Source organism: Piliocolobus tephrosceles, chromosome 4 (genome assembly GCF_002776525.5).
Source record: "Piliocolobus tephrosceles isolate RC106 chromosome 4, ASM277652v3, whole genome shotgun sequence".
Lineage (NCBI taxonomy): Eukaryota > Metazoa > Chordata > Mammalia > Primates > Cercopithecidae > Piliocolobus > Piliocolobus tephrosceles.
Genome location: NC_045437.1, coordinates 45,918,843 through 45,942,618, shown reverse-complemented (window position 1 = coordinate 45,942,618; position 23,776 = coordinate 45,918,843). Strand labels below are relative to the sequence as shown.

General features: G+C 38.3%; 1 protein-coding gene across 1 annotated transcript in view; it reads right to left on the bottom strand.

Moving 5' to 3' along the window:
* The window catches only part of FAM169A (family with sequence similarity 169 member A), a 90,023-nt gene that overhangs the window by 37,193 nt on the left and 29,054 nt on the right, over positions 1–23,776 (bottom strand). The window contains exon 5 of the mRNA XM_023207984.1: positions 20,709–20,880. Coding sequence (XP_023063752.1) covers positions 20,709–20,880 — 172 coding nt within the window. The remainder of the gene's footprint in view (positions 1–20,708; positions 20,881–23,776) is intronic.

Sequence of the window (23,776 nt, the reverse complement as noted above, 5' to 3'; positions counted from 1 at the left end):
GACAACACCAACCGCACTCAAGGTGGAGGCAATCGCCGCCTGGATCCATTACACACACGCCAAATCGGTGGACCCAACCTCGGACCTCGCCAGGCTGCCAGCAGAAAAAAACCACGGCCTGGACGACTGATCAGACTAAAGACAATCCCTTGATACTCACCCTGCGCCGTCAACAATCTAAACTGTAACTATGATATTCCTTTCCCTCACTATGCTTTTGCTTGTGCAAGCCTTTATCTGGGAGGCCCAAGCTCAGGGGGCCTCATCCCCATTTGCTTGGTGCTTTTATTTAACTGAAAATTGGACGGACCATGCCCAGACACAAAAAGAGAGCCATGTCTTGGCGACAGCTGACTGCCCCCCCGCAGGGTGCCAAGCAGCCATCTATCTAAATTTCCCTGATTTTAAAGCACAACTGGGAAAGGTCACCCCGGCTATCCGTTTTCTTTTTGACCAACAAATCACCTATTGTAAAAATTCTTGGGTCGAACAGAATGTCGGTTGTCCCTATGGGTCCTGTAAAATCCACACTGTCCAACTAATGGTCCTTAGAGCCCAGTACCAGCCCGTCATAACAGCAGAGTCAGACATCTAAGACCCAAGATTGGCTCTTAAAAGGCACCTGTTAAAAGGGGGGAATGTAAGGGCTAAAAGACCAAAGAAAAAAAAAAAAGAAAGAAGAAATAAAAACTAAAAGGCAGAAATGAAATCCACAGGCAGACAGCCCGGGCGGCACCCTGGGCCTGGTTAAAGATTGACCCCTGACCTAACTGGTTATGTTATCTATAGATTCCAGACGTTGTATGGACAAGTGTTGTGAAAGTCCCTGTCCTGTTCTGTTCTGTTCTGATTACCGGTGCTTGCAGCCCCCAGTCACGTACCCCCTGCTTGCTCAATTGAAACCACACCCCTCCCACCCATGGTTAAGCAAGCAGTGTGTCTAAAAAAAAAAAAAAAAAAAAACCCAGACGTTTGTGGTTTAGTACAAGGGCGGGAGCCAATCAGAAATTGCCAAATATTCAACTTCAAATGTCAACCTATCACAAGCTTACACCTGTAAAAATTCCCTAATCTTCTGTAACCTGTTTGTGCCTTACTATAAAAAGTAGGCTTGAGCTGTGCTTGGGACCTCTCTCTTGCCCTCCTGACTACACCTGTACGGAGAGAGGTCCGGGTTCGAACCTGCAATAAAGTGATCCCGGTCGCTTGGCTTTGACTTCGGTTTCTGGAGGTCGTCTTTGAGGGGGGTCTCTGAACTCAGGGCACAACACTACTATTTACTTGCCATGTACATGTTCCTTTCAGAAAATCAGAAAATCATGCAGTTCTCTTCCTTCTCCTACACTATGCATATTAATACTTCTGCTCTCCAGGGTCTGACTCATACAAATGCAATCAAATAAAGAGCAGAAAAACTTTCCATATTATCAGGACTTTTAAGATCCACCAAAAGCTGTGGATTTACCTAGTAAAGCAAAAGCTATAACCTGTTGTCTTAGGTAAAGTTTTCATTAAATTTACTAGCTCAGATTACATTTATAATTTAGCATTGCACATGTTAGATTGCTTATATTCCTCAAAATTACATATTTAGCCTTCTCTTTTCTATGTGCTCGGAGTATTGTTATTCACCCCTAGCCCTTCTGCCATTTATCCAAATGCTGATGACTACTAATGCCTATCTTTAACCTCTGTAAAGCATGAGACTTCAAAATCAAGAATGAAAGAGCTTATCTGAATGTAAATAAAACAAAAGCTACTTGATCATCTCAATAGCTGCAGAAAAAGCATTTGACAAAACCCAACCTTTCATGACAAAAAATACTCAACTTCCTCAAATACAGGGCATCTACAAAAAAAAAAAAAAAACACAGCATGATAATGGTGAACCACCAGGTATTTCCTCCTACGATCAGGAAAAAGACAAGGATATTTACTCTCACCACTTGCATTTTGACATTGTACTCGAGGATCTAGTCAGAATAATTAGGCAAGAAAAAAAAAGAAAAGGCATTCAATATCAGGAAGCTAAATGCAAAACAGTCTTTATTTGCAGGTAACATGACCTTATATATAGAAAATTCTAAGGAATCCACTTAAAAAAAAAAAGAAACCATTAAAACTAATAAGTTCAGCAAGGTTGCAGGATACAAGATCAATATATAAAAATATTTGTATTTCTATACATTAGCAATGAACAATCCAAAAAATGGAATTAAGAAAACAATTCATAATAGCATCAAAAAATAAATTTAACAAAAGACATGCAAAACTTGTAAAATAGAGAGTACAAACACTGTTAAAAGAAATTAGAGAACACCTAAACTAAATGGAAAGACATCTCATGTTCATGGATCTAAAAACTTAGTATTGCTAAGATGTCAGTATTTCCCAAAACAACCTACAGACTCAAAATCCTAGCGAACTGTTTTGCAAAAATTGTCAAATTCATCCCAAACACATATGAAAAAAAGGAGCCCAAAAAAAACTAATCTTGACAAAGAACTAGGTGGAGTAGGTTTTGGGGCTGTCTATGCAAAATCTGATTATAAATGGTTTATTGGGCCAGGCGCAGTGGCTCACGCCTGTAATCCCAGCACTCTGGGAGGCTGAGGCAAGTGGATCCCCTGACATCAGGAGTTTGAGACCACCCTGACAAGCATGGTGAAACCCCACCTCTACTAAAAAATACAAAAATTAGCTGGGTGTGGTGGCAAGTGCCTGTAATCCCAGCTACTTGGGAGGCTGAGGCAGCAGAATTACTTGAACCCAGGAAGCGGAGGTTCCTTGAATTGCATACAAATTTTAACTGCGAATGGATTCTAAACCCAAATATAAGATCTAAAACTATTACAATTCTTAGAAGAAAACACAGGTGCGGAACACTTTTACACTGTTGGTGGGATTGTAAACTAGTTCAACCATTATGGAAAACAGTATGGCAATTCCTCAAGGATCTAGAACTAGATGTACCATATGACCCAGCCATCCCACTACTGGGTATATACCCAAAGGATTATAAATCATGCTGCTATAAAGATACATGCACACGTATGTTTATTGCGGCACTATTCACAATAGCAAAGACTTGGAGTCAACCCAAATGTCCATCTGTGACAGACTGCATTAAGAAAATGTGGCACATATACACCATGGAATACTATGCAGCCATAAAAAAGGATGAGTTCGCGTCCTTTGTAGGGACATGGATGTAGCTGGAAACCATCATTCTTAGCAAACTATCACAAGAACAGAAAACCAAACGCCGCATGTTCTCACTCATAGGTGGGAACTTAACAATGAGATCATTTGGACTCGGGAAGGGGAACATCACACACTGGGGCCTATCATGGGGAGGGGGGAGGGGGGAGGGATTGCATTGGGAGTTATACATGATATAAATGATGAATTGATGGGTGCTGACGAGTTGATGGGTGCAGCACACCAACATGGCACAAGTATACATAATGTAACAAACCTGCACGTTATGCACATGTACCCTAGAACTTAAAGTATAATAAAATAAATAAATAAATAAATAAGAAAACACAGGTGCAAGCCTTTGTCACCTTGGGTTAGGCAGAGCCTTCTTAGATATAAAACCAAAAGCACAAGTGACAAAAGAAAAAGTAGATACATTAGACCTCATCAAAATTAAGAACTTCTGGGCTTCCAAGAACACCATCAAGAAAGTAAGACAACTCACAGAATGGGAGAAAACATTTCCAAAGTATATATCTAACAAGGGTCTTGTATCTAACATGTATAAAGGGCTCTTACAACTCAAAAAGAAAAAGACAACCCAGACTGAAACTAGATTAGCGGTTTCAAGGGACTGTGGGGGGTAAGGGAAACGGGAAGTGACTACCAGTTAGTACAGGACTTCTTTCTGAGGTGATGAAAATGTTCAGGAATTAGATAGTGGTGATAGCTGTGTAAATATATGAATATACTAAAAGTGACTGAATTCCACACTCTAAAAAAGTTAATTATATGGTCTATGAATTATAACTGGATGAATCTCAAATTGTGCTGAAAGAACCCAGACCCCACCCCTGCCACCCAACTGCCAGAAAAAGTATATACTGTATGTCCTTATTTATATAAAATCCTAGAAAAAGCAAGCTCATCTACACTAACAGGCAGCAAAGTGTTTCCTCGGGAACAAACGGGAGGGAGGAAGAGATTACAAAAGGGCATAGATAAACTTAAGATTACAGATATGTTTATTATCTTGATTGTGGTGATGGTTTCACAGTTATATATATGTATGTCAAAGCACAATTTTAAACTTTAAATATGGGCAGGTTTCTGTATGCCAGTTATACCACAATAAAGCTGGGGAAAATGTTTTTAAAACAACTCAATTAAAAATGGCAAACGATGGCTAGGTACAGTGGCCCACACCTGTGATCTCAACACTTTGGGAGGCCAAGACAGGTGGATCACCTGTGGTCAGGAGTTCAAGACCAGCCTGGCCAACATGGCAAAACCCCGTCTCTACTAAAAACACAATAATTAGCTGGGCGTGGTGGCGCACACCTATAACCCGAGCTACTCAAGAGGCTGAGGCAGGAGAATCACTTGAACCCAGGAGGCACAGGTTGCAGTGAGCTGAGATTACACCACTGCACTCCAGCCTAGGTGACAGAGCAAGACTAGTCTCAAAGGAAAAAGAAGGCAAATCATTTGAAATATTTCTATTCAAAGAAGATATACAAATGGCCAATAAGTATGTGAAAAGCTGCTCAACATTCTTAGCCGCTAGGAAAACGCAAATCAAAATTACAATGGCACTTCACACCTGCTAGGTAAACTATAATCAACATGACAAACAGCAAGTGCTGGCTAAGATGTGGAGAAACTGCAAACTCATACATTGCTAGTGGGAATGTAACAAGGTACAGTCGCTATGAAAGAATAATTTGGCAGTTTCTCAAAAGTGGAAACAGTTAGTTACCATATGACCCAGCAATTCCACTACTATATACACACTCTAGGAGGTGTGAAGACATGTCCAAACAACAACTTGTATACAAATGTTCATATCAGCATTATTCAAAATAGCAACAAGACAAAAAACAGAAACAACCCCAAACTGTTATTCATCAACTGATGAATAACAAAATTGGTATATCTATACAAGGTAATATTTGGTCATAAAAAGGAATAAAGTGCTGATACATGCTACAATATGAATAAAACTTAAAACGTTATGCTAAGCAAAAGATGCCAGACACAAAAATTCACATATTACATGATTCCATTTATGTAAAATAGATTAGTGGTTGTTGAGGTTTGGGGCCTAGAAGTGGGGAGGAAATGGGGAAAGACTGTTAATGAGTAGAGTTTCTTTAGTGGAGGGATGAAAATTATCTAAAACTAGCTGTGGTAAAAGTTGTATAATTCTGTGAATGTATTTTTAAAAACTGAAATGTATCTTTTTTTTTTTTTTTTTTTTTTGAGGCAGAGTCTCACTCTGTTGCCCAGGCTGGAGTGCACTGGCACCATCTTGGCTCAATGCAAACTCCCTCTCCTGAGTTCAAGCAGTTCTCATGCCTCAGCCTCCCTAATATCTGTGATTACAGGTGTGCGCCACCATATCCAGCTAATTTTTTGTATTTTTAGTAGAGGTGGGGTTTCACCATGTTTGTCAGGGTAGTCTCAAACTCCTGACCTCAGGGGATCCACCCGCCTCTGCCTCCCAGAGTGCTGGGATTACAGGCGTCAGCCACTGCGCCTGGCCCAATAAACCATTTATAATCAGATTTTGCATAGACAGCCCCAAAACCTACTCCATCTAATTTACCAATTTTTTAGTAAATCTCACCCCCACTCACCCACTCTAGGAACTAATCTTTGACTCTTCCTTCACAGCCCACGTACAATCCATCAGAAATCCTGCAGCAATAACTTCATAACTAATCTCAAACATGACCTCTTCTTACCACCTTTACCCCATCTCCCTTGTCTAAGCTACCATCACCTCTCACAAGGGCTTCTACAATAGCCTCTTAGCTAGCCGAACTCTTAACCCTGCCATCTCTCCAGCACCCAGAACCCCTGCACCCAGTTTCCCACAGAGCAGCCAGAGTTGCCTTTTTAAAAGACAAACCAGATGTTACTCATATACCCAAAACCCTTCAAGTTTCCCATCACCTCCAGAATAAAATTCAAATTCTTTCTCTGGCCTAAAAAACCTTTCAGGATACAGTCCCTGCCTCTCTCCTAAGCCATATCAATCACTATACTCTGGCACACTGCTCTTACTATTTCTGAAATATCCCAAACTTGTTTCTGCCTCAGGGCTTCTGCATTTTCAGTTCTTTGCCTGAAAACTTCTTCTCCTGATCTCATTATTCCACCACTTCATTCAGAGGGACTTCCCCTAACTATTCTATTTAAAAGAGTACTTGCCATCCCACACATTCCATTCTTTTAATTTACTTTGGATGTCTTCACAGCATCTGACAGCATATCATCTACTAGTTCATTCATTGCTATGTCTTCTTCTAAAATATAAGTTCTAAGAGGACAGAGCTTACAAAATATCTGTGACTATCTGTCAATTTCTTCTTCTTGCTCTTTCTCGCACTTCCCCCACCTCCCTTTCCCTATCTATATGGCACTTATGATCAACTTTTTAATAACTGAATAAATTTCAGTGACACCATTCAGGGTCTATGTATTGAATTCAAGAACAGATATTCTGCCACAACTGAGTAGCTGCTTCTTCTCATAGAATCACCGTTCATTCTTTGTACATCCAGGAATATGCCTTCTCTCCTCTCCCCTTAAAAGTTAACACCTCACGAAGCCATCAGTGTGTGACTGTCTCCGTTGAAGACATACATAAAGTGAATTTCAGACAACGGGATTATCCTCAGATGAGCGACCTTGTTATACACCACTAGGTATTCTCATTACAGTTTTCATGCTCTATACATTAGTTAAGGCAAAGCTAGGTGCCGTAAGAAACCAAACCTGGAATGTTTAACATAATAAAAGTTCCACGTTCCTGGGAAGTGGATAGTTTCCTCCTCACAATCATGCAGGAACTAAAAACCAACCCAAAACATACTGGCTTAAAACTAAAATTTATTTCCTATTTATCACAACTCTCATATGGCATCAGCTAGGGCACTGGGATGGTAGAAGACCCAACAGCCTCACTCTCACAGTGGGACAGTCTGTGCTGGCTGCGGCTTGAGGAAGAGTTGGACTTGCCAGCCAGAACCTCAGTTCTCTTCAACGGAGCTGCTGAGGTCTCCTCACCTCAGAGTGGTCTCCAGGTCATTGTATTTCTTACATGGTGACTAGCTTCTAAGAGTGCCAAAGTGGAACCTGTCAGCCTTCTTAAGGCTGAGCACAATGTTATACATTCTCCTGGTTAAAGCAAGTTATAGGGCCAGCCCAGATTCAAACAGGCTATAAAGGATGTAAATACTGGAAAGTGTGGTTCATTCACCAGGGCCACCAAGTTCCTTTTATCCTGTGGCTTCCTCATCCCTTACATCTTCAATTCCTCTGTATAGATGAGGAAAAGGAATGCATCTTAACCACCCTGACGCAAAGTCACATGCATCATCTTTTTCATTATTTTGTAGAGAAGTAGTCACACAGCCCCATGTAGTTGTAATAGTGACTGGAAAATAGAATCCCTGACTGGGCAGCTCTGGCCAATGACTAGAATATAGAAAATGAACCACAAATATTTTATGGACAGCTAGCAGGCTCAGCTAACTTTCCTCTTATCTCTCAGCAGATAGACATTTCCTTGTTAACTCTCAGGTCATCAGGGGTCACATCTCAGGAGAGACTACCTTTAGCCAGGATACCCCCTCCAGTTATGTTTGGTTACTTTAGGCTGTTTTCAGTGTAATTTCTTCATACCAATATTCACAAATACACTGACTTTATACAACAGTTTTGAGTGATCTCACCCACGCTGTAAAATTACTTTAAGTATTCCGGGGCCCACATAAATATCTATACCTCTTCCATGTGCTCCAACTTACATTTCTAACTACGTTATGTCTACTTATATATGCCTTAGGGACACATATGCCCATGTCAAAAGTGAATTACAAACTACTCCTCGTTTTATATTCCCAATCTTAATTAACAGCCTCCCACCAATACCCAAGCCAAAGCCACTCAGATTCATCACTAGTTCCTCCTCTCCCTCCCTACACACTATGGAGTTACCACACTCTGTTCACCTGAAACTCTCCCTCAGATGTTCCCTGCTCCATGCCTACCAGTGCTTTCCTAGTTCTGGTCCTTCACTCACCTGAACTACTACAACAGCTCTTTTAATTGACTTCCCTGACTTTAAAATACAATTTTCCAAGTGCTCCAAAAATATTTAATCATGTCACTTCTACATAAAATTATCTGATAGCTTCCTGGTCAATAAAGTGCCACACTTCTTAGTAGGACACTTAAGATCCTTTGCAGTGGGACCTCCATCTTCACTTCTTCTACTTGTTAGTCCCACCACCTTATTTAGGATGCAGTTCCAAATATGCCCAAAACTTTCATGACTCTGTGCCTTCTCCATATATTTATATTCCATTCATATGTTTACCAAGAATATTCTTTCCCTTCCCGCTTCTCTTACTGACAACCTACTTACCCTTCAAAGCTACTTTTAAATATCACTTTCCCAGTTACACCTTCCCCCAGGCAAAATTAACTACTCACTCTTCAATGACTGGCATTGTTGATACCTCAAATATATTACTTATGAAACTGAATTATGATTAATAATAGAGCTTATCAACTATGATGCTGTGATTTTTTTGTCTCATCCACTAGATTTTTGGTACTTTGAGAGCTGAACCCACAACGAATCATCTTTGTGTTTCCACTAAAGTCAACTCTCTCTCTCGAACAAACAGAACCCTTATTGGCAAGCATGTGGTTTTTTAGACAGCTAGAACTTCACCTAAACAAAGCAGCCATCTCGTTTCCCAGTGATACATTTCAGGTAGCCACAGAGTAGTATGGGACTCTCACATGCCTTTGCACATTTCCCAAAGACAAGGATCACACCCAGACAGACTCAAGTCCTTAAAATATAATCTCACTCGCCCAACAAAAAATTCAGTTGGGTATCACTTTTAGTTATGCTATCAATCCTTACTGCTTTACATCACAATGTTTGTTACTCCTTAAAATAACCTTAAAAGGCCCAGAAATCTGAATTTTAGTGAACAGGAAGTGAGTAATCTGTCCAAAAAGGTAGGGAAGATCATGGATATAGCCCCTAGTAAAAGGTCTGGAAGCCACAAGGAAAGCTGACTAGTAAATGTGGACAAGAAAAAATGCTTCCATTACAAATTATCTCAAATGAAGATTACAAAAACCAAAAACACACTTTCTGGTATTGGTCATAAATCCCTTCAGTAGTGAGCTAAACTGACTTATAATAGTTGTTGACTAGATTGTTCTTCCCCAAAATATTAAGTCTTCAAATCGGATCAAGGCAATTGACAGCTGAAGCCAAGTAACAATGAGTACTTCAAAAACAACAGCTAATGATAGCAACCTCAATTGTGTTTTTTCTCTGAGATTACCTACACTAAAATATGGTATGTGATTTATAGAAACTTGCAACTTCATATACTTCTTGATACAGGCCAAAAGTCACAAAACTTCCACTGAATTAACCAGTGATTTGTTTTGTATTATTTTAATAACTGTATGAGATTTTCCATTAATTTTCTAGTTAGCACAGCCCTTTAACAGATAGTCCTGATCATTCCAGGTCAAGAAGGATTTATAAAGTTCAGCCAGTTTTGTGGTAGACAGTGATTACACTCTAGACATGGCCTCATTTTTTAAAATGCATACTTTTTGTTTTTAATCAAAGTTATCCATAACATTATTTAGAATACAATAGTCACATAAGACTTAAGAAAAAAAAAAAAGCAGCTCTATGACCACTTTACTGATACACATACACACACACATGCACACACTTTCTACAACCCAAAAGCAACCACTTTGAAGTCATTTAGCTGATATTTTTGGTATTTACTTCTACTTATCTAAGTAACTTAGTATACTTCTTGATTTCTATTTCTTGATTTTTCCATTTTACGCATAGACAGCTAGAACTCGGAAGGTGAGAATTTAGCTCTTAGTTACATTCACACACCCCAATCTCAACTCCAACATAAACACTTCTCATACAAAAAACCCCAACACCCCTAAATAGTAATTTGTAAGATCAATTTTCAGTATTTACATTATGACTACATAAATGCTTTTGACACTGAGCCATATAGGGTACCATGAATGTTTCTTTATTTTGCACTTTTTGATTTCCCTTAATACTATTTATTACTTATCTCTCTTATCCTCCAAAGTCTCAAATAACTATGTAAATCTTACCCCAATAAGTTCAAACACATCAGGTATTCTATCTGCTCTATCTTCTTAAATCAACGTCCTAAAGCTTTGTGATGTGCTCCAATCTAGATCAGTCAATCTTTAGAAAAGGGAGCGTCCAAAAGATCGTTCTGCAATGATGGACAAGTTCTCTATCTACTCTGTCCACTGCAGTAGCCACTAGTCACATGCGGCCATTGAGCTCTTAAAATGTGGCTAGCATGACTGAGAAACTGAATTTTAAAATTTAACTTAAACAGCCACATAAAGCTAGTGGTTTTAACAGAGAGCAGCTCCACAACTGACATAGCTGTGATGTTGGGATCTCCTCTCTTTTCTCTCTTAGTTTCCTGATCCCATCTTTCCTTCTTGATTTACTTTATCTTAGTATAGCACAAACTCTACTCACTTCTGGAAAAGGGGTATATGAGAGGTAAATTGTTTTATGACTGACAATCTAGAAATTTCCTTCTTTTACTCTCACTCTTTATTGATAATCTGACTGGGCGCAGAATATATTGGAAATCATTTTACCCTTGGTATCTTAAAGGCAGTATTCCACTTCTAGTATTTATGTTGCTGTTGAGAACTCGAGTAACATTTTGATTCTTGATCTTTTGTCTAAATCCTTCTCTTACTTTATGGAGGTTTTCAAAATCTTTTCTCTATTCCAGATGCTCTGAAATTTCACAATAATCTTGGTATGGGTGGATCTTAATTCATTGTGATGGATGCTCAATGGGCCCTTTTAATCTGGATTTCCTGTAGAACTGTGTTCTACAGTTCGAGAAATGTTCGCGAATTATTTCATTGATTTTTTCTCCTCCAATTTGTTCTCTCCTCCTGAAACATGTATTATTTAAATAATCCCTCTAATTTTATCATTTCTTCCTATTTACCATCATTTAGGGTTTGTTTTTTGTTGTTTCTGCGTTCCTTTCTGATCAATCTCCTCAACTCTTTGTTCCTTGTATTGGATTTTTTTAGTTTCTAAGAGCTCTATGAACATTCTTGTTCTTATTTCATAAATGCAATGACTAATTTTTCCAAAAATTTTAAGGACACTTTTTGCATTGTCTTCTCCTCCAAATCTCTTTTATTCTCTTTTGCTTTAATCGCCATTTTTCACATCAGTGACCTTCCTTACCTATGACTATCTCTTCACAATTAAGAATGAGATATTAAAAAGCTAATTAGAAGCTCCGTGTGTATGGTGGGGTTTGCTGGCAATGGACTTCACAGCAGGATGATCTGGCTGGAGCCTTTCCTAGGGGAACCATTTATACTGGTATTTTTAGTTTTTTTCTTTCGGCCTAGTCAAACTCCTCAAAGGAGACATTTTTGCTCATGTAGCCATTAAAATAATTTTTAAATGCCATATATTCACACATCCTTGTGATATCTAAAATTTTCATCTAAGTTTCAATGAATAATTACAAAAAATGTCATTTCTGACATATGGTTGACTTTAAAAATCTATTTATTTTAAAAATAACTGTAGACTTACAGAAAAGTTGCAAAAGTATTACAAAGAGTTCCCATATACCCTTCACCCTAATGTTAACATCCTACATAGCCAAAATACTATTATCCAAACCAGGAAATTAACACTGCTATAATACTGTCAGCTAAACTACAGACCTTATTCAAATTTCACACATTATTCCACTAATGTTCTTTCCTGTTTCAGAATCCGATCCATAATTCCTTCTTGCATTTAGTTTAATATCTCCCTAAACTCTGGTCTTTGATAACTCCTCCATCTCCCCTTGTCACTCATAACCTTGATACTATGGGAGACTGTCAGTTACTTTATAGAATAACTCTACTAATTTGGCTTTGTCTAATGTTTTCTCATGAATGAACTGAGATCATAAATTTTGGGCAAAAATGCTACAGAATGACACTGTGTCCTTCTCAGTACATCATATATCATGGGGTACATGATGTTGATATGTCTTATTACTAGTGATGTTAACCATAATCTGTTGGTTAACATGGTACCTGCCAGGTTTCTCTCTGTAAATTTACCATTTTTCCCTTTGCAGTTAATAAATAATATTGACTCAAAGAAAACAAAACTATTACATCCTTCTTTTATATCTATCAAATGGACTCTAGAAACTACAATCAATGTGATAACTGCTACCATCCATTGAACAAACTACTCCTTAACACAGTTTTACACTGTTCCTTCTTCTCCTTGCACTAATATTTCTATGATATTTATTCCATAGAATGTTATCCTGATGTAATATTTTTACACATGGAAGTTTATTGATTATCCAATCATTTCTCTCTACAAGAATATATCTGTATATAAATATACATTTTAAAAATATCTTGTGATCCTAATGTTCTAAGTACTGATCCAAAAGAAATTTGGAATTATTATAATTATTATATTAGTATACAACAAATCAAAACACAAATATATATCAGGAAAACTAATTACTAAGCAAAAAAAAAAAAATACTATTTTAAATACACCTAATGAAATAGATGGAGCTTATCTTTTTATTTCTTTTTGAGATGGAGTCTCACTTTGTCACCCAGGCTGGAATGCAATGGTGCAATCTCGGCTCACTGCAACCTCCGTCTCCCGGGTTCAAGTGATTCTCCCACCTCAGCCTCCTGAGTAGCGGGAATTACAGGTACACGCCATCATGCCCGGCTAATTTTTGTATTTTTTTTGCATAGATGGAGTTTCACCATGTTGTCCAGGCTCATCTTGAACTCCTGACCTCAGGTGATCTGCCTGCCTTAGCCTCCCAAAGTGCTGGAATTACAGATGTGAGCCACCACGCCTGGCCTGGAGTTTATCATTTTTTAATTGCTTTATGAGTTCATGAATTACTTACTACCAGAATGAGACAGGGTTCAGCATTAATCCTACTCCTATTTTTTTATTTTTATAGATGTAAGTGCTTAAGAACCTTGTTCAAATAAGAAGGAACCAGAAAACGCCACGTTATAGCAATGTAAATGTCCTTAGTTATGTGCCACATATCACATAGTGATCTATTATAAAAAATTATCTTTAATAATCTGGCATTATTAAACACAACTCAATTAAATCCTCTTTCATTTTTGTTGAAAACAAAGAAATAGAAGCCACCTGACTTACAAAAGAATATCATCTAATTATATCCAGTCACATTTACACTACTACAAAACTATTTAGAGCCCTCTCCCTGCCTTCTTTTTTCTTTTATTAAAGTTGGACTTTCAGACCTTTTTACAACTCCAGATTAGTAAGATAAAGGTTCGATGAAAGATATACCTTCATTTTATACAATGGGAGGAGGGAGATAATTTATTCCCTAACAAAAATGTTGCCACCATACCTGAAAGTCTTCATGTGCCCCAGGAGCATGTCTTTTCCCAGAGCAAGGCTGGGGCAACTGCCCAGCTGTGCTGCATTAGGGAAGGAACTTTCAGCCAATCCTTTTCTAAAGCTCCACCTCCCCGAAGTACCTAGTGTTATAATGACTGAATCTTTTGAAGGTTCTACGATATAAATGTGGTGCTTTCTGCTTTTGGCAATGGCATCTTAGGATTCAGTTACTACATAATCTACCCTTTTCCAAGATTATAAAGTTTTGTTGCTGTTACACTCCCCTCTTACTCACTTTGTCCTGTGGGATTTATGCTGCTCAAAAATGTCTTTGTTGTCATTCTGGTGGTGTTTGTTGCAAGAGAGAGTAGAGGCTGATGCACGTGTTCAACCCACCCTCTTTAACCAAAGCATTAGCACTATAGCCATACCCTGCCTACCACTAGCAATGTAAACTCAACATGCCATCCAAATTTTCACTGTAAAATTATAAGAAAAGTTTGCAAGAATACATGTATGACTTACACAGACTTTGAATACAAAGTTCTATGCCTGAGGTCAATGAATTCTTAATAGTGTCCTGAATAAACTAAAAATATTACATGATACTTAGTATAGCAATTATTGTAAAACTCAGTATAGAACAATTTTTTCTTCTTTTACGCTATGTCATAAAAAGGCTTTCTCTGCAGTTTTCATCCTTTTATAAACTATTTTTGCAGGTAAGTTTTTGTTACACATGAAGTACTCATATGGAAAGACGATAAAATACCTGATTTTGCAACCATGAACATTTTCTATTATCTTTCATCAGTGCTTTCCTTTTCGTCTTTAGTGCCATGCCATAAAACAAAGGTATTTGTGGATTTAGCATCTATGGTTTCTTGTGAATGCAAGGCACCACGCAGATCCAAGATAGGCAATAATTTGCCATTTTCCCATGACACAGATCTATTCTCTATTTGTTGCTAAGCCCATGTTTTATGAATTAAGTTATACAAACATAGGTACAAAGAAAAGTAATAGCAAGATTTCCTTCCTTAAATAGAAAACTAAAATACTTGAGAGGCTGAGGGAAGTGAATCAATTGAGCCCAGGAGGTTGAGGTTACAGTGAGCCATGATTGTGCAACTGCACTCCAGCCTGGGCAACAGAGCAAGACCCTGGCTCAAAAAAATAATTAAACAACCCTCTAAAAGAAGCTCGGCCAGGCACGGTGACTCATGCCTATAATCCCAGCACTTTGGGAGCCCGAAGCAGACAGATCATCTGAGGTCAGGAGATGGAGACAAGCCTGACCAACATGGTGAAACCCCGTCTCTATGTAAAATACAAAATTAGCCGAACGTGATGGCACATGCCTGTAACCCCAGCTACTCAGGAGGCTGAGGCAAGAGAATCTCTTGAACCTACAAGGCAGAGGTTGCAGGGAGCCAAGATCGCGCCACTGTACTCCAGCCAGCCTGGTGACAGAGTGAGACTCCGTCTCAAAAAAAAAAGAAATATGGAGAATAAAGATCACTTAATGATTTATTCCCTAAGGTGGTACCATTTTGAGTGTTCTACCAGAATTACTGTATCAACTCAGTTCATCGAATGGTCATTAGGAAGAAGTAAACAGCACAATATTAGAAAAACTAAATAATTCCATTTACCTAGATAATAATCCCCCTCACAGAACAACATAAAAAGAGAGAAAAGAGAAGTCCTTGATGATGGGGAACTTGCAACTTGACTTTAGATTACAGATCACTATAAAACTACCTATAATATAGGAAAAGAGAGAAGTAAACTATAACTCCAATGTCTAGCATGATGTGCTCAACAAATACCTTTTATTACTAGTCATGATCTGTTGCTAGAAGTCTAAAAAACTGGTAAGGATAACGAAAACCAAACTTGATAAGTAGAGGGACTGTTAACTATGGATCCTGTGAAAATGTGGTCTAATCCCACTCAGCAATAATGACAACTACAGATAACAATACTAACTATCCGAGTGGATTGTGGGGAAGGTGCCAATAGACACAGAAGATTATGAGAAATACAATGCAACGGGTGTTTATTATTAGGAACTATCATTAAATAATTCCTAGACTTAGAAATGTTATTCAAAAAAAAAAACTGCATATATCCCAGTTCACTATAGACCATGTACCTGTCATCATGATTATCTATCACATATCTACTTTTTAACAGTCAGGGAATACATAATTTTTACAGTCTGTATGTAAGGAATAACAATAAGATAATGCCCAAACTTGAAACTATAGAGTCTGAAAATTAACCTACTAAGAATAAATCATAAAAGCATTTGACCCAAAATATTAATATATAAATGAGTAGCTGAAGAGTTTTGAATTTTCTTAATTTTGCCTATTGAGAAATAATCTTTATTCCTATATAGCATCATGTCTCAGGGTCATACACTGGGGCTTTGATGACAAAACACTACATGCATTTACTCTTAATCTTCTCCAGACTGCAAGAAATAAATCTTCCTTTACTATCTATCATAGTCTTTCAACTTACCTACCTTTCTCTCAAATTCAGCTTTTTTTGAAAACCAGCCCTGAGACCAAGGATTTCTGCCCACAGATAGTCCCCACTTCTAACTACAGAATTCATAAAACTTTAGAGCCAAAAAAAGTCTCAATGATCATCTGTGGTCAAGCCTAATTCCCTTATTGAAAGGAGAAAAGTAAAAGCCAAAAAAGACTGTTACACAACTTATAAGTTAATGGCAATACTATAACAAAACCGAAAATCTCTTTGATACTAATATTTGATTTTGTCTTAAGATAATTTCTGAGTTGTACAGTAGACTAAATAGGGAAGTTTCCAAAGAACAGATTGACTTGCCTGAAAAAGCTGTTCCAATTGTTTCATTAATAATTTCTTCAAACTCAAACTCATCAGCAGTCATGAGGTATGCAAATGAAAAAGAATAGAGCCGGGCGTGGTGGCTCAAGCCTGTAATCCCAGCACTTTGGGAGGCCAAGACGGGCGGATCACGAGGTCAGGAGATCGAGACCATCCTGGCTAACACGATGAAACCCCGTCTCTACTAAAAAATACAAAAAACTAGTCAGGCGAGGTGGCAGGCGCCTGTAGTCCCAGCTACTCCGGAGGCTGAGGCAGGAGAATGGCGTAAACCCGGGAGGCGGAGCTTGCAGTGAACTGAGATCCGGCCACTGCACTCCAGCCTGGGCGACAGAGCAAGACTTCGTCTCAAACAAAAAAAGAAAAAGAATAGAGAGTAACTAAGGTACAGACTGAATAACCCTTACCCAAAATGCTGAGAACCAGACAGGACTTCAGATTTTGGGGGGAATTTCAGAATATTTGCATTTTCCTTACTGGTTGGGAAGCCCTAATCCAAACATCCAAACTCTGAAATGCCTCAACAACCATTTCCTGTGAGGGTCTTGTTGGCGCTCAAAATGTTTCAAATTCTGGAGCATTTTGGATTTCAAATTTTCAGATTAGAAATATTCAATCTGTGTATTTTCAAATTTCTTATGAATCCTTTCACTTTCCTGGACTTGTGAGGAATGTGGTATATGTTAAGACATCAATCATTTTGCTTCTCTTTGTTCCGCATCCTCCCTAGAGCTTAAGCACAGATTTGAACCAGCCATCATAACCAAAAACATTATGAGATATGGACAGATCTCAAGAATTAACCATGACTTGAAAGCCATGACAATACCTTCAATCTCACTCTACGTTCTTTTTCAAAAAATATCTGATGAAAGAATCAATTACATTAAGTGAACAACTATTGGTCAAATAAATAAAAACTTATTTTACCAATAAATTAAGATAAATTCAGGAATCCCAAGCAACTATTTTCTGAAGCTTTCCTTCAACTACAAAATAAACATAATTTCAAAAAATTTTTTTACTTCATTTGAAAAACTAGTTTGAAACATTTGGTGCTTTGGAGAACTGTTTGAAAATATAAAAAAATCATATAAATAATGAGAAAAAATGAAATATACCTTAAAAGAATAATGAGCTCATTACATTAAAATAACAGTAGGAAAAAAACAACAAAAAAAACACAAATATCTTTATAAGAAAACTATCTACCTAATCCAAAAAACAGTCTCACAGTGATCTCTTTATTTCAGGCAAAGAAGAATTTATATAGTTTCTTGAATTTCATTGTACTGTAATAGAATTTGACCTCATAAACAAAATCTCCTTTTTCTATCAAGGCTACTCTATGTCCTAATAGCACCATAAACTTATTTGCTATTTAATTTTAAAAATCATAAATAATAAATTATTTCACAAGACTTTCATTCAACTACAAATCTTCTTAATAAATATTTTATCTATCTCAAGCCTGTAATCCCAGCACTTTGGGAGGCCGAGACGGGCGGATCACGAGGTCAGGAGATCGAGACCATCCTGGCTAACATGGTGAAACCCTGTCTCTACTAAAAAAATACAAAAAACTAGCCGGGCGAGGTGGCGGGCACCAGTAGTCCCAGCTACTCGGGAGGCTGAGGCAGGAGAATGGCGTAAACCCGGGAGGCGGAGCTTGCAGTGAGCTGAGATCCGGCCACTGCACTCCAGCCCGGGCGACAGAGCGAGACTCCATCTCAAAAAAAAAAAAAAAAAAGATTTTATCTTTTTGCTACCAGTGTAGAAAAAAAAAGTATTATACATATATCAGTATATATGAAATAGTTGTTTATATAATACATACTTTATGTTTACATACTTTATATAACTATACCTTTATATATATATAAATGGGATATATATATCCTTTATATATATCCCTTTAAATATATATATCCCTTTATATATATAATATATATCCCATATATATAATATCCCTTGTGTATATATATCCCTTTATATATGTATCAGAAATACTTCCATCACAAGGTGTTTAGTATTTGTTCTGGACAATTTCTCTAAAATATTTAAATTATGTTTAGGTTTCCTTTGTAGAAAAAACATTTCCAGCCTGAATTAAATGGCTACTGATTCAAAGGCTAGTATAAGCACACCTAACTCCATTGTTATCTGGTACAATGGGGAAAGAACTAAAATAAATAGTAAAGATGTAAGACAATTAGAGAAGTATGGAAGGTACTAAAAGTGGCATATACAGTAGCACCTGGAAACTCGAGGCTATAAAATAGTTAACTACTGGAACAAGCAGAAATAGAGGCCAGATGCCAGAGGAGAAGGAGCCTCAACATGCTTATGAAGAGCACACTCCTGCAGTTAAATACTGATCAGAAATACTAAATAGGAAGGCTGTGCCTTTTACTTGTGTGTCTTTCACAGAAAGAAGCCCTCAATAAAAAAGTATAAACTAGTTGTGCTCCAAATGTCTACGAGGTAGTTTCAGGTAGGAAATTCCCCTGGAGCCAGTATTAGGAACAAAAAGCCTCCAATTCCCACAGGAATTGCCTTATATAAAATAAAGCTTAAAACAATTAATTCACATCCCAACTCCAAAAATTAAAACATTTAAAAACAACAAAGTGAGACAAAGTGATGTCTTTTCTGCAATGCACACTAAATTTCCATTGAACACCCTTTTTCCTCACGTATAATCAGTATTTTTCTGAAGTTACAAAAATTGCTGGTTCTATTTCAAATTTATACAAGAACAAAGACAATAAAGGGCACCCAAAGCATTTACCTAAAGAAAAACCATTTTAAACTGCACATCAGTTTTTCACTCTTGGGAAAAAATGACCTTTCTTTAACTGACTATATGCCACTAATTCTCATCACAAATGTGTACTAATTATGGGATCAAGGTATCAAAAACAACTGTTCATCAGATCAGCAGTTAATCTGGTAGGATCTTTAGACTGGATGTGACCAGAAGAGCTAAGTTTGGAAAATCTAAAATGGAAATAAAAAGAAACTAAGTGTATTTTCTGCAAAAGGTCTTTTGGTCAAGGCACAGAACAAGGCAGACTTTGTTCTTTGATGGTAACAAGGTGTGGGTTGTATGTGCACACAGAGTAAGTAGGTTAGAGCTTCCCAGCTCCAGCTGCTCTAGGGAGCTGAATGAATGGGAGGACAGGTAAAGCAGGCATGAGGTTGCACTATTTTTTTTTTTTTTTTTTTTTTTTTTGAGATGGAGTCTCGCTCTGTCACCCAGGCTGGAGTGCAGTGGCCGGATCTCAGCTCACTGCAAGCTCCGCCTCCCGGGTTCACGCCATTCTCCTGCCTCAGCCTCCCGGGTAGCTGGGACTACAGGCGCTGCCACCTCACCCGGCTAGTTTTTTGTAGTTTTTAGTAGAGACGGGGTTTCACCGTGTTAGCCAGGATGGTCTCGATCTCCTGACCTCGTGATCCGCCCGTCTCGGCCTCCCAAAGTGCTGGGATTACAGGCTTGAGCCACCGCGCCCAGCCAGGTTGCACTATTTTTTAAGGATAGGGTATAGTTGGCTCTTACAATCAGAAACCCAAACTTTAGAGTAACAATTTCAAAGCTGTTTGTATTTACTAAATATATTAAAGCATTTTGTTTTTCTTGGTAATTAGCCAAGTTGCTCTTTCATATGTCAGGCTGAATGAGGTGTGCTATGCAGAAACAGGCTATGCATCTGGGTCACAGGTAGACTGGGGTTTTAGAAGGAGCCTGTAACAGTAACAGCAACGGGAATCAAAGTAAACAACAACTTTTGAAAATGTGAGCACAAGAAGATAGACAAATATGAGTCTCAACGTACAACTGTGTCTCCATATATGTGAAGAAATCTTCTTCAGGATCAAATGTTTATTTTTATTTTGTTTTTTCAAAACACTTTCCCAACAATCCTCACGGTCATAGGATGGTAGAATCAAAGTACTCCCAGGAAATACTAAGTAAAATCACCTCAATTTGCATGCCAGAGATTAATTTAACAGAGATATTGATACAGTTGGAGGGGTCTAAAATGGAGATTTCCATAATGCACAGTTTAAATAACTTTTAAAGACTCACCTGTAGGCTTAACTGAATAAAACCCAATGGCCTCTCCTTTCTTCCACAGAATCTTAGCATAATCAGTACTGCTATGACACAGGAATGGGATCTCATTTCTCTCCATTTCCTGTTTTCTATAAATAATTCGATTCAGAACATACAGAACCACTCTCTCCCCAAGAGTGCTCACCTACAAAGAGAGTCAAACACCAGGCACAGCAGTTATAATATGCACCAATCACAAGATGCTATTTACTTTGCTCCCTGCTCCCATACCTCATACTGGCATTCAAAGCACTTCAAATGCATTCAAAACAATTTGCAAAACATTTTATTACCACAGAGATGAGACTAATCATTCACTCAGATTACAATCCATTTCCACAGACACGTATTATGCATAGAATACTCCCTTTCAACAAAATTCTAAATCAGGCAAAACAGGTCCCCAATGTACCAATTCCTAGCATCTCTTTCAGCACTCACCATCTTCTTTCTGCTTCCAGCTGCCCAGATCCAGGGTCTTACCAACCCTAATCACAGCCCTCACTATAGTAAACTACTTCAACTGCTTTTCAGTCTCCCATTTTAAAAAAAAAGGGCAGCTTAGTGTTATCCCCTGAACACTTTAAGAACAATTACATCATTTGGTGAGGTAAGCCACAATTATGCTCTTGGGAAAGAAAGGTGTCTCATCTTTTCCTGGTAAAATGTTCATTTAATAGCCCTATCTTTGCTGTCAACAAAGACAGGGACACCAAAGTCTAATAAAAACATACTTAGGGCAGTAATAGAACAGAAACAGAGCCTCACTTCCTACACACATGGTCACAGGGACCCCACCAACACTCAGGACTTTCCAATATCAAATAGTGAGGTGTTCCTCATACACAGGCCAGTGGGGTGGCTCATGCCTGTAACCCCAGCACTTTGGGAAGCTGAGGTGGAGGATCGCTTCAGCTCAGGAGTTTGAGACCAGCCTGGGCAACATGGCAAAACCCACCGGTCTCTACAAAAAAATATAAACATTAGCCGGGTGTGGCTGTGCACACCTGTAGTCCTAGCTACTCAGGAGGCTAAAGTGGGAGGATCACTTGAGCGCAGAGATTGAGGTTGCAGTGAGCTGTGATTGCACCACAGCACTCCAGCCTGGGCAAGAGAGTGAGACCGTGTCTCAAAAAAAAAAAACAAAAGTCTGTACATAAGCCTATTTTCCCCCAGGTCTCTTAAAAGGAAACAAGTTCAGCCTCTAATTAGTTTAGTGAATAGAGAAAAGATTGACCATATACATATACTACTCTCAAAAATACTCCAGGCAGGGGATCTCACATACCAAACACAGGAAATAGCAGCTGACTAGCAAAAGCTTCCAAGGCAACCCATTCCTTCCCTGAACCCACAGTTCTGACCAACAACAATTCTTCCTCATTCAGAGCTGAAATCTATTTCTCAAAGACTAATTTTGATATTGTGCAGCCACACAGCCTATAAATATTGGAAGATAGAGCCAAGATGTTTCCCTAAATTTCACACCAACGTTAAACATGGTTAAAAATGAAGGAAAAGGCTAATCTAACACAATTTGGGATACTCTTGCCATCTCAGTCCTCTCTCTTGAAATTGCTCCAGATCCGTAACATCTCTCTTCATGTTTGGAACGTGGATTTCATAGAGATATTTTGAAGGTGCTGCTGAGACAATGGGGCTTTTCTATATAAACAAAGTTTTCATTAGCTTTTTTGCTTGTCTGGATTTTACTGCTAATTAACTAAAGCCCAATACTTTTTCATATGTACTATTGTTTCGGTTTGGTGTTCATGGTGTACAGTTAACTTTTTGAACCTATAGGTATTACATTTCTCCTTATTTAATTTTATTATGTTAGATCTTTCTCTTTGTTTCTTCAATCTGACCTTCACAGATTAGCTCCTCCATTCAGCACTGTGACAGGCAGAATTGATAATCATGCCTCTAAGTCACTGACAAAATGAAGAATACAATGGACAACGTTTTGCAGCATGCTATTGAGGACCTCCCTTCCATATAATTGAGCATCAGGTTCCAGGTACACAGAGGTTTATAAAAATAAAGCCACTTGCTCCAAGTCAAGTGTTTGTTAAGTACAAAAATAGTTACACCCTCCTGTAACTTTACCAACCAATTTTTCCTTACTGGCCAGGATTTGACTGGAATAGCATTCCCCATTCACTGATTTCTCTATTTAAGAGGGAATGGAGGCCAGGAGTGGTGGCTCACACCTGTAATCCCAGCACTGTGGGAGGCCAAGGCGGGTGATCACTTGAGGTCAGGAGTTCGAAACCAGCCTGGCCAACATGGCGAAACCACATCTCTACTAAAAATACAAAAATTAGCTGGGCAAGGTGGCACACACCTGTAGTCCCAGCTACTCGGGAGGCTAAAGCAAGAGAACTGCTCGAACCCAGGAGGTGGAGATTACAGTGAGCCGAGATCACGCCACTGCACTCCAGCCTGGGCAACAGTCTGTGTCAAAAAAAAAAAAAAAAAAAAAGAAGAAAGGGAATGTTGTCCCTAAGGTAACTAAGGCTGAAGAAGTCCTAACAGCTGTAGTCTTATTTTTGGTTTTGACTCCTCCTCTTTTCCCAATCCATATCTGGAGGTTTCATAGTTTCTCCACTTGAATAGGAAAAGCTACAATATACCATCATATTAAGATTTTCCCTTCTCCTTCTCCATCCTTTAGCCTTCATATCTGTAATGTGCCAAACCTCGGTCATGTTAAAACACGTCAAAATGTTTACTTTCTTGACATACATACTTCCTTTCACTATCAGAACTGTTTCTGAGAACAAATTATACTCCTTTATTGCTATCTACTCCTCCAATTTTACAGCTTTATGCAGGGATTTAATTCCCTCCTCCCCTTCAGTTTTTGTTCAACGTTTATCAGATTGGCAGATAACCAGGTATACACATTCTCCTAGCCTTCAGCAGATGGGCCTACCACTTTGGGAATCTTAAGGCCCACTGAAGAATTAATGCAACATTCAAAAGTTACTAATACTTAATAATAGTAAGTGTGTTATTCTCTTATTCTCCCATCTCTT